Source organism: Sciurus carolinensis, chromosome 12 (genome assembly GCF_902686445.1).
Source record: "Sciurus carolinensis chromosome 12, mSciCar1.2, whole genome shotgun sequence".
Classification (NCBI taxonomy): Eukaryota; Metazoa; Chordata; class Mammalia; order Rodentia; family Sciuridae; genus Sciurus; species Sciurus carolinensis.
The window spans coordinates 108,739,299-108,751,783 of record NC_062224.1 but is presented as its reverse complement, the minus strand read 5'-3'; the positions used below and the strand labels follow the sequence as shown (position 1 = coordinate 108,751,783).

The following is a 12,485-nucleotide window of genomic DNA, read 5'->3' as shown; positions in this document are numbered from 1 at the left end:
AAAGAGGCCTTATTTATGTTCTTTTGTTTTACCAATTTGAATAGACTAAGGCATTTTGAAAAGGTGGCATCCATCCAAGCAAAAAACTTTAGGGAATTCCTATTAGAAATAGGAAGAAGATAGAATAAAACTCCCTTTCCTAAGAAATAGACTAAGGTAGATGACAGCAACTACAGCAATACAAAGGAGATCCCCCAAACACCACAAATTCTTTCAACTTTTTAAGGGCAAGAACATAACCAGAGTAGGTTCAGGAAGAAACCTCTCCATTTACAAAAATACATTTAAAAAAACAAACCATTTAGAACCCCTCCTCTTCTGCCAATTGACAGCAGTCACAGAGGATGGGTCAAAAGACCCAAGCATAAGTACAGGCATAGCAAACACCTGAAATGGCAACAGGGCCAAACATACAGATGCCTGAAAGTTCATACAAATCCCTAAAATTTTATATAGACCCCCAAAACCTCTCTCAAATACCCAAAACCTTTTCCAGCTTTGAAGTCTAATCAATAAAGTCTTTATATATTAAAGGTATTCAACATGTTTTGATACACATATACACTGTGAAATGCTTAACATAATCAAGCTAATTAACATATGCATCACCTCACAGTTACCTTTTTTTTGTGGTGAGAATATTTACGATCTACTCTCAGTCAATTTTAAGTCTAATGTAGCATTACTAACTACCGTCAACACGCTACACATTATATCCCCAAAGGTTATTCATCCTGCACAACTGAAACTTGGTACCTTTTGCTCCATCTCTCTATTTCCCAGGCCCCTAACCTCTGGCAGTCACAGCTTTACCCCTACTTCTGAGTTCAGCACATCTAAGCAGCATCACATGCTAAGTATAATCTACACACATCTAAGTAAGATCACTAAGCATTTGTCCTTCTGTGCATGCCTTAATTCACTTGGCATAACTCCTCTAGGTTCATCTATGTTGTGGTAAGTGGCAGGATTTCCTTCTTTTTTACGGTTTAATACTATGGTCTGAATGTATCTGAGAAAATTCATATGTTGAAATGTAATGGCCAATGTGATGTATAAAGAGGTAGGACCTTAAGAAGGTAAGTAAATTACACTGGCAGAGGTCTCATGGATGGGATTAAGACTCTTATAAAAGGGCTTCAGGAAGTGGGTTTGCTCTCTTTGCCATGAGAGGAATCTATTCATTCTCCTTTTTGCTCTCCTACTTTCTGTCATGTGAGAAAATGCACTGAAAGCACCATCTCGGAAGTAGTGAATGGTAAGAAATAAATTTCTATTACTTATAAACTACCCAATACCAGATATTTTGTTATAGCAATACACAGACTAAGACAATGAATAATATTCCATTATGTACCACATACATTTTCTTTCCCTTACCCATCAACGGTCATTTAGGTTGATTCCATATCTTAGCTAGTGTGAACAGTGCAGCAATGAATATGGTATTGTAAACATGTCTTCAACATATTAATTTCATTTTTTCTGGATACAAAGGCATCCCTTGGTATCCACAGGGCATTGTTCCAGACCACTCAGACACAAAGATCTGCTGATGTTCAAGTTCCTTACATAAAATCATGTAGTATTTGCATATTTACAAGATTTTAAATAATCTCTACATTTTTATAGCACATAATACAATGTAAATGCTCTATAAATAGGCTGTTAGAGAATAATAAGAAATAAAACATACATGTTTAGTAGAGATATATTTTTTTCTGACTATTTTCAACTGCAACCTGTTGGTTAAGTATACAGATGTAGATCCCATGGAAATAGAAGGTTAACCATGTACTCAGAAGTAGGATTGCTAGATCACACAGTAGTTTTGTTGTATCTGAAAAACCTCTATACTGTTTTCAACAATGAACCAATTTATATTCCCACTAATGGTATATCAGGTTCCCTTTTCTCCATATCACTACTGACAATTATTATCTCAAAATGTCTTATGAACTCTCTAATACAGTGGCATTATCCAAAAAAGAGAAGAACTTACAAATTAAATTCCCTGCTGGAACTGTTTATACCTTCTGCATCACCATAATTACAAACAATTCCTATATATCAATATGTAAAACCAGTAGGAAAACATGGGAAAAGATATGAACTGCTAATTCATAGGAAGGGAAAACATATCTTCCAAGTATATGGAAATATTTCAACTCACTAATAATCAAAAGATGCAATTTAAAGCAATAAAATACTCTATCTCCATTAAATTATTAAAAATACTAGACTATCAAGTATGTTAGAAATTGAAGAAATAAGAATCTTCACACATAGTAAGCAAGTAATCTAGAATTAATTATTCATATTTAATGACCCAGAAAGTCCACTCCTGAGATTATATGTAAGTAAATAAATACACACACACCCCGGAGTATATAGCTATGTGTCTACATGGGCATGAGTGTGTGCATATTTGTGTTAGGTGTATATGTGTGTATATGTATTCATACACACATATCACATCCCAGACAAATATCCGCATTTGTCAATAAGGGAATATGTATGTGGATACTTTTAGCAGCAATATTGTGATAGCTCTAAATCAAAGGCAGCCTAGATGTTCATCATGAGTACAGTGAAGAAGTAAAATGTGCTTGTAAAATGTGTTTGTGCCCATGATGCAAGGTCAGAAGGAATGAGCCAAAGGTACATGGAGCAACATGGTTTGATGCTTTGTCAAGAGAAAACAGAAAGGAAATGAGATCTGTGGCATAATTTATATAAAGTTAAAGCACATATAAAAATATATTTCACAGCAATACATCTATCCAAACACACACACACACACACACACACACACACACAGATACATCACAACTGAACACAAAACTAAGAAGTTCAGAGATTAAGAAAATAAGGGGGGGGGTAATACAATAGTCCCCTATTTAGTAAGATCTAAGATATCATCAATAATGAGATGTACCCATTACAAACCACTAAAAAGAGAAACAACTCCAAATATTTTCTAAGAAAATGTGGTATGTACACATTCATAATGAAATATTGTCATTAAAAATGAAATTCTGTCATTTATAGCAAGAAAAAGGAAACTGGAGAATATTGAGTTCAGTAAAAAAAAGGCAGGCACAGAAAGATGAATATCACATGTTTTCACTTATATGTGGAAACTAAAAAGTTGATCTCAAGGAAGTAGAGAATAGAACAGCAGCAATCAGACACTGGAAGAGTACGGGAAAGGAGGGTAGAGAAAGAAAGGTTAGAGTACAGGGATCAAAAGCTGGAAAGGAAGAAGAGCTTTTAATATTCTATAGAATGGAAGGCCGATTGCTTCAAATTATTCAAAATAGCTCAGAGTATTCTGAATGCTCCCAACACAATGATAAATGCCTTAGGTGATAGACTGCCAACTGTCCAGATCTGATCATTACACATTGTACACATGTACTGAAATGTTACACTGTCTTTTAAGTGTGTTCAAATACTATGCGTTAACTAGGTAGCACCTGCCTATTGCCTGTAATCCCAGTGACTCCAGAGGCTACGGCAGGAGGATCTCAAGGTGGAGGTCATCCTGGGTAACTTGGTGAGGCCCTGTCTCAAAATAAAAAAGGGGGTCACAAATAAACATACAAATGTATACATATACTATGTATCTATATAGATAGATAGAAAGAATATTTTTAAGGGGTCCCTGAGAGGGGAAAAATGTGTATATATATACATTTATATATTTTTTTATATATTTATTATATTATATATATTTAAATATTTTATATATATAAAATATATATAATAAATATATAAAATATATATATATATATATTTTTTTTTTTTTTTTGGTGAACCCAGGGCCTATGTACTTACTATCACTGAGTTATACCCCTAGTCAAAAAAATAATTTTGTTGTTTTATGCTTTTCCTGGACCTATTTAAACTTAACACAGGTTTTGTCACATAGCAATATTGTGAACATAGACAAGAGAAAAACCTAGGGTTTTCCTGCAAATTATCATTTTTCAGTGTCTAACTTTTCTGAATTACTTTTTAATCACTGATATCTAGATTTTTCCACATTACACTATCCATTATTTCGGTGATGCAGCATTTATTAAGGGAATCTATACCAGAATCTTAAGAAAGTTAACCTACATCTGACTCCAACTTTGAAATGTTGCTAAACATGTCTAATTTTCTTTTTTAAAATATTTTTTAGATGTTGATAGACCTTTATTTTTTTATTTATATGTGATGCTGAGAATCAAACCCAGTGCTTCCCATATGCTAGGCAAATGCTCTACCACTGAGCCACAACCCAGCCCCAAACATGTCTAACTTTCTACATCCCAAAATCTCCTTTGCCTCTCATTCCTATATAGAAACAATTAGTTCATAGGGAATGAAACAGTTAATTCACAAATGTCTCAAAAAGACTTTTGTTCAATCTGCTGAAATTTAAATTCGTGTTTTGAGGCAGATATTTCTTAGGTTCACGCATGAGCATTAAATGACAGCTACACCCAACCAGCAGCTAGTTAACAGTGATTGTTAATATTCCATCAACTATAACAAATAACCTACTTTTTAGAAATGTCAAAGCATTTTTTAAAAAAGGAGAAAAGCTCCATTTAGAATAAGAGAAACGTAATAAAGTAAAACAAAGCAAGAAAGGAGTCTTGCATGGACCACAGGACAATGTTCTTCGTAATGAGAAATGTGACTAATTCACTTGCACTCAAGGTCAATACTGAACTGGGAGCAACTTTCCTCTGACCATACATACTCAGAAAACTGGGTGGAAAATAAACTAAACAATTGCTTTCAGATATTGAACACTAGACAGCACAGATATTAAAAAAATTAACTGAACTCTACAGCTAAAAAATGGTATCTGCAATAAAAAATTCCTCTCAAGCAACAAGAATATTGGAGAAATAAAAAATATATAGGGATAAGATTACTTATAAGTAAATATTCTTATGAGTTACATTCGAATGGTCAAAAAAAGGAAATAATCCAGAATGGACAAACTGTGCATAATATAAAAAATATATTATGAAAGCATAATTCTAAAAAGTTGACAAGTACAGTGGCACAAGTCACAGCTATTAGGAAGTCTGAGGTATAGGCATCACTTGAGCCCAGGATTTCAGGTCTACAAGAACCTGACTCAAAAAAAAAAAAAAAAAAAAGAGAGAAAAAGGTAATAAAATTACAATACACACAATGATATAGTTTAATCTCAAAAATATGCTTAGTAAATAAGCCACAAAACAGCATATGACACAAGAATTTACTTAACATTTTATAACAGGCAAAACTAATCTAGTATTAGAAGTCAGATCAATGGTTGCCATGAACTGAGAGTAAGGAAGATTAACTGAAAAAGTGCATGTGGAAATTTTCTAGAGTGAATGAAATGGTCTATATTTTAAATATGTTAGTGATTACACAAGTACATATATTTATCAAAACTCAGTTAATTGTAAATTATTCCTCAGTGAAACTGATTCACTTTTTTAAAAAAGTTCTTCCCGGTAATCTTAGGTCAAAAATTCCAAAAGGAGCCCTCTGATAGACCCAGCCTATGTCACACACTCAATTCTGAATCAATTAATCAAAAAGTCCTAGAAATTTTGACAGGCCATTCTGAGAACAGCAGCAGAAACTGTTACAGGTAATAATAGATGCTTATAATAGATGACAAATTCTTACATTGAAACCTTAACTCCAAATGGAATAGATTTAGGAGATGGCGTCTTTGGGAGATAACTAGGTTTAGGTAAGGGTGAGAGAGTGGAAGCCTGCCCCCATGATGAGATTAGGATCCTCCTAAGACTAGAATGTGCTTTAAATGAGCCATACAGCAACAAAGTGTCTATCTACAATCCAGAAGTGGCCCTCCACCAGACACTGGATCTACCAATGCTTTCATCTTGGGCTTCAAAGCCTCCAGAACTACCGTTCTTTTGTTTAAGTAACCAAGTCTATGGTATTTTTGTTAAAGCAGACTGAACTAAAACAATGTCATAATTTGTGGGTGAGTACATGACAATCACTGAAAAATCTGACAATGCTGGAATGGTCTGGGGACATGAACTCTCTCAAAATCAATAAACTAAAACATACATCACAATAAATGAACACAGTCCAGCAATAAGGAGAAACCAGTCTATCACAAAGTGACAAGCATCAGCAGTCTCTACTAGGGGATGGGGACAGAACATACATATAACTCTTCTGAAAAGCAGGTATGAAACTGAAAATTGAGAAGAAAAGCTTTCTGGCACCCCAAACCTCACCCCAAACTCAAGACAATATTGGTAGAATGTGAAGCCTGTGGTAGATGGAAGGTGACTATATAGCAACAACAAAATCCAAATTCAGTCCAACTCCTGATCACACTGACTCAAAATAACAGGAGAGGTGTGATTATTTTCAGGCATAAACACTACTGTACAAGCAATCTCCAGTAGGAAATACACATAAAAAGAAGAATATAAAAAATCCCTGCCAAAAGTCAAAGCAATCAAGATTCAAGAGAAAATTCCAATGGTAAGCACACGAGACAAGAACTACAATTATTGTTAACAGATCTAGTAGAAAAGATGGCAATATGTATGAAGAAGGAATTTTAGCAAAAACAAGGAAACTAAAAGGGAAAATAAAATGGAATTGCTAAAACTTTTTAAAACACATGATATGATCCGAGATAAAGTATTCTTTTGATGGATTCATCAAAACACAAATAAAGAGGCAATAAATGTGAAAACAGGCCAATCTAAATGGTTCAAATTAAAACACTAAGCCAAAAGGACAACAGAGGATCCAAAAGCCACAGGACAATATCAAATGGTGTAACAAGTATATAAGTGAAGTCATAGGAGGAAAATACAGAATAGATCAAAGAACTATGTATAGAGTTAGTAGCAGAAATCTTTTTTAAAATAACAATAGACAACAAACCACAATGCAAGCTCTGAAAAGTCCAAAAAAGATTTTTTAAAAACATGATTCCTACCAGCTGAAGTGGCACATGACTGTAATCCCAGTGGCTCAGGAGGCTGAAGCAGGAGGATCACAAGATCAAAGCCAGCCTCAGCAAAAGTGAGGAACTAAGCAACTCAGTGAGACCCTGTCTCGAACCAAAATATAAAACAGGGCTGGGGATGTGGCTCAGTAGTCGAGTGCCCCAGAGTTCAATCTCCAGGAACCGCACCCCCCAGAAAAATAAAAAATAAAAAAAATAAAAACAAGATTCCCTAATACATATGTTGCTTTTAAACTGCTAAGTTCAAAGAGAAAAAGAAAAATTTCAACCATCTGCAAGCCAAGGACAGAGGACTCAAAATAAATCAAACCTGTGTATACTTTGATTTCATATTTCTAGGTTCTAGAATTTCGTGGTATTTTGTTATGGCAACCACAGCAAATGAATACACCTTATACCAAAAGCAGAAAAGTTACAAGAAAATTCTACATCAATATCACTCACAAAGATTACAAAAAAAAAACCCTCTTTCAAAAATCCATTAATATATTTTAAATAATGCATACAAACTAGAATAAAAGGAAAAAACTTAATTTGCAGATAACATAGAATATAATTCTATATTCTGGGAATATAGCTCAGTTGGTAAAGTGCTTGCCTAGCATGCACAAGGCCCTGGGTTCAATCCCCAGTACCACCAAAAAAAGAAAAAAATCCATATTCTACCAAAAAACAATTCAAGTGAATTTAAAAATTCATAGGCTATATGGTCAATATACAAAACTAAACTTGTATTGCTACATGCCAGCAACAATTAGAAACTAAAAGTAACACAACAGCATCAAAAGCATGAAATACTTAGTGACAAATTTAACAAAATATTTTCTTGTAATTTTTTCTACAAAATTTGTATTTTTCTTATGGCTGTAACCCTTTTCAAGGCAGCTTTTATATATTTCATATATATACATACCTTTATATATATACACAAATACACCAGTGTATGTATATACATATATGCATACACACACACACACACACACACATATATATATATATATACCTCCCATGGATGTCTGATTATCATATTTAGGTCCTCTTTAATTTGCAAAACTCAGGTAAAGTATAAGATATTGCTGAGAGAAATTAATGAAGACCTATTTGAAGAATCACCCCATGTTTATAAATCAATTCAGTATTTTTAAGATGTCAAGTTTTTCTGAGTAACAGACTAAAAGAAACTCAAATTAAGAGCCTCCATTCTCTTTTATATGAATTGACAAGCAATGAGCATAGTGGCAGCTGTAATTCTGGCAATTTATGGGCCTGAGACGGGAGGATCACAAATGTCAGGCCTGTCTCATCAATTTAGCCAGGATCCTGTCTCAAAATAAAAAGGAGTGGGGATGTAGTTCAGTGATAAACCATCCCTGGGTTCAATCCTCCCAGTACACAAAAAGGAAAAAAAAAACTGACAGGCAATTTTTTCTTTGTGGTGCCAGGGATCCAAATCAGCATCCTGTGCATGCTAGGGAAGCAATCTACCACTGAGTTACGCCCTCAGTTCCCACAAATAATTTTTAAATGTATTTGGAAATGGAAAGAATCTCAATAACCAAAACAACTTTGAAATACAGGAACAAAATTTCACTACCTGATTTCAAGGCTTATTATGATGATACTGTAATCAAAATAGTGTAGTAATGTTGTAGAGAAAAACAGATGAATAGAACAGAATACGAATTCCATACATTTCATACATAAATGGTTAATTTACGACAAGTTAATACCTCTTAGTAGGAACCTTAATGAACAATGATGGTCTTTTCAACAAATGGTGCTAGGATGATCAGATACCCATGGGAAATGAAGTGGATCTCAGCCATAAGAACCTAAAAATCTTCCAAGAAGGAAATCTCTTGTGACTTCATGCTAGACGATTTCTTAGCTAAAACATTTTTTTTAAAAAATCACAAACAATAAGAGACAAAAATCAATAAACTTGACTTTTTGGGCCCCTGAAGAAAAATAGTAAGAAAATGAAAAGAAACAACAGACTGGGAAAAAATATTACACTACATCAGACTGACAAGACATGTAGCCAGAACATAAAATGAACCCTTACAACTTAAAATGAGAAGCAACTTAGGAGAAAAACAGGCAAAAAATCAGAACAGATGCTTCATAAAAGATATGCAAATGAAAAATAAGCAGTTGACAATATGCACAACACCATTAGTGATTAAGGTAATGCAAATTATGACAAAACCACCACGTATACACTAGTGATTAAAATTTAAAAGGCTGAAAACACCAAGTGTTGGCAAAGATGTAAAACAACTGCAACTTTTTTATGTTGCTAGTAGAAATGGAAAGGGGTACAGCAACTTTAGAAAAACTTGCAGTTTCATTCTGCAGTACTGGACTTGAAACCAGGGGCGCCCTACCCACTGAACGTCACCCCCAGTCCTTATTCTATCTTCTGAGATAATCTCGACAAACTGTGGAGGTTGGCCTTGAACTTGTGCTTCTTCTGCCTCAGACTCCTGAAATCCTGGCACAGGTGTGTGCCGCAGGGGTGGGGGTGGAGGAGGATCAATGTCAGGTGCTCTCCCATCCCTCTCTATTTCCTTGCAGCATAAACTGGTACACTGAAACTAAGATAGTGCCTAGCAGACTGTGAATGTCAAGTTAAGTATCTGGTGAATGACTGAATGAACGGTTTCCTCCTTTCTCACATCTACACTATTTTAGAGACTTATAGGGACGCTGGCATGTTTGATTCTTTTAATCAACTAAAAATTGAAATATGAATGTGCTAAAACAATAACTAAATCCCACAAACTCCCAATTTATTTAATTAGCTTCTACTTCGGCATGTGGCACTATTAATTGAGTAAAAGAGTAAACATCTCTTTGATAAGCTTTAAATTATTTATACATGTCAATTATAGTCCAATTTCAGTGAAAAATGAATTAATTCTGAATTCAGAATAATTTAAGCAGAAATATGAATAAAGACGTAATTCTTTTTCTGCAGTAAACAGAAAGTATAAGTCTAAACAGCAACTTTTCTATTTCCAACTTCTAACCCGATCATAGTTAACAACACCAAATCTGGCCCCCTTCAACCCTGAAGTGAATCAACTTCCCCAGTAATGACTATGCAAGTCAACTTCCTAGGTCACTCAAAATTTACTCAATCAACAATTTACTCCAGAAAAAAGACACAAAACCCTGCCAGTTCCTAATCAGGGAAAAGCAATTACTCTCTCATAATCCTACAAAGAATACCTAAAATGAATGAGAATTTCAAAACACTCTCTCTCCAAGACAATCAACTCCACCTTTCGCTTAATGTGGTAAGAAAGCCCCACTACGCCAAATATGACTGTGTTTCAAGATGCCAACAATGACAACAAAAATATCTATACCCGAGCGCTCCTCAAGCCAGAAGTTCCAGTATACTGTTACACAGCACAGTGCAATAGTGACATGGGATACATGGATAGTCAATAAATGCGGATCCCTCTGGTTCCGTTGAAAAGAGGACCTTTGGTGAACAAGACTGACTACAGAATCCTCGCCAGATTTACAAGGGGCCTTCGCTTTGCAAAGGAAGTACACATTTATACATACCCATCATGGGTACTTGCAACATCCATACCCATGTTTAGAGCACCATCCACCACACTCACAAGAAGCAAATTCTGACCGGCAATTCCCTGCCTCAGCATCCCAAGCAGCTCAGTCCTCTTCCTTTACAAACTGAATGCACCTGAACAAGTACTCCAGACCAGGCGCTTAGTCCGTCCGCCAAATAGCAAAAATTAAAATAAAATAAAATAAAATAAAAAAATTCAAGATCCAAGCCCCTTGCCCCAATTCCTCCTCTTCTGCACAATTTATCTGACACCCACCCCCGTCATTCCCCAAACTCCCTGCACTTCCTGCCCACCGCACTTGGGGCTGGTCGCTTTTAGCCCGCTTCCCCGCCCAAGCAGACCCGGCGCGGCACCGGGTCCCGGCTCTGCAGCGGACCGCCCCCGCCGGAGCCCCCAGCCCAGGCGGGGACGCACAGCCGCGCGGGGGGCTCCCCTCAGACCCACCAGACGAAGTCGTTGCTTTTGTCCTCGTAGGAGTTGATGAGCCCGTTGCAGAGGGGCGCGAGCAGAGGACGCTTCCTGCTGCCGCTGCCCAGGCTGGAGCCGCTCCCTCCTACGCCGGCGCTGGGCCTGGCCGCGCAGCTGAGCCGGGACAGGCCCGCGGACACCGCCCCGCCGCCGCTCGCGCCGCCGCTGCCCGACACCGCGGCCGCCACCAGCACAGGCCGCACCGGGCCCCCGAGGCCGCCCGAGCCCGCGGCCTGCGCCGCCCCGCCGGACCCCAGCGCCGCCGCCGAGGCCGCCAAGGAAGGCGGCGACGGGGACGAGGATAAGGACGAGGAGGCGGAAGTCACCGAGGAGGCCGCCGACGAGCCGGGGCTCGTCCCCGCGGAGCCCGACCCGGCCTGGCGGCTACCGGACATCGTGACTCCCGCCCCTCCGGCCGGGCGCTCGGAGGCGAGGGACCGCGTCCGCGACCCTCCACCGCGCCCCTCCCCTCAGCTCAGTGCATCCTCAGGACGCGCGCCGGGAGGTGGGGCTGAGGAACAATAAAGTTGGGGGGTCTCAAGGCAACCGCACTACAGCGCCCGACGCGAGGGGGCGGAGGAGCTAATCAGGCAGAGGCGAGCCACAGCCGCTCTCGAGGCCGCCGCCGCGGTCCCCGCCGCAGCCAACCCCGGCGCGCCTCGGCCGGCCGTGCGCGCGCGAGCGGCGGAAGGGGCGGGGCGGCGGGGCTCTGCACGCAGCCGGCGGCGTCAGAGGCGCACGGGGGCGCGTCGGCGGGAGACCCCCAGTTGGAAGCCCTTTTCGTCCGTGACGTGCCGGAGGGCAGGCCGTATTAAGGGGGCGAGAGAGTAGAAGGGAGCGGGATGAATGGCAGGGTGGGGGTTGGTTGGGAGGCTCGGGAAGGGGCTCCTGAGGTGACTGCGCACGCGCGCCCTCGACACGGACGCTCGCGGTTTCCCCGGGCATCCGCCCAGAGTGAGCCGCGCGGCGCCGGCGCGGAGTCCCCGTGTCACGCATGCGCGCCAGCGAGCGTGCCGGGTTCCTGAACGCGCCGGGGAGCCGTCGCGAACGCGGTCTCCCGGGACCCAGGCAGCGTGTCGGGTGGCCGGGACGCCACAGGAACTTGCATGTGGTGAAGGGGAAGCGCTGTAGACTGGGGACTCCCGGGCAGGAGCGGGAGTCCCGGAGCAGTTGTGAGAGCAGGGGACCGAGTCGCCTCCGCCTGGCTCTGCTGGTCCTGGGCGAGTCGCCGCGTCGCCAGCAGCAAACGGAAGAAGTCAGTGGAAGGTGTTGAATGGCTCAGTCGGAGCCTGGGTGTGAAGTGGGTCTTTTGCAACCCTAACGAAACGAGGTTGCCTCACGTGTAATGCCACCAGAAAGTGGACGGTTTCTGGAAGGCTTCCTCTGAG

At 39.7% G+C, this 12,485-nt stretch overlaps 1 protein-coding gene and 1 non-coding gene across 4 annotated transcripts in view; one reads left to right on the top strand and one right to left on the bottom strand.

Annotated features, from left to right (window-relative positions):
- The window catches only part of Cop1 (COP1 E3 ubiquitin ligase), a 187,859-nt gene extending 176,089 nt beyond the window's left edge, over positions 1-11,770 (bottom strand). For 2 of the 3 annotated variants that reach the window (XM_047520152.1, XM_047520153.1), the window contains exon 1: positions 11,074-11,770. In XM_047520152.1, coding sequence (XP_047376108.1) covers positions 11,074-11,492 — 419 coding nt within the window. In that variant the 5' untranslated portion in view covers positions 11,493-11,770. The remainder of the gene's footprint in view (positions 1-11,073) is intronic. The other variant, XM_047520154.1, reaches the window with a different exon arrangement.
- Positions 7,592-7,664, top strand: Trnaa-agc (transfer RNA alanine (anticodon AGC)). Its single transcript has one exon. It is a non-coding gene; the product is annotated as a tRNA-Ala (tRNA).
- Positions 11,771-12,485: the final 715 nt, after the last annotated feature.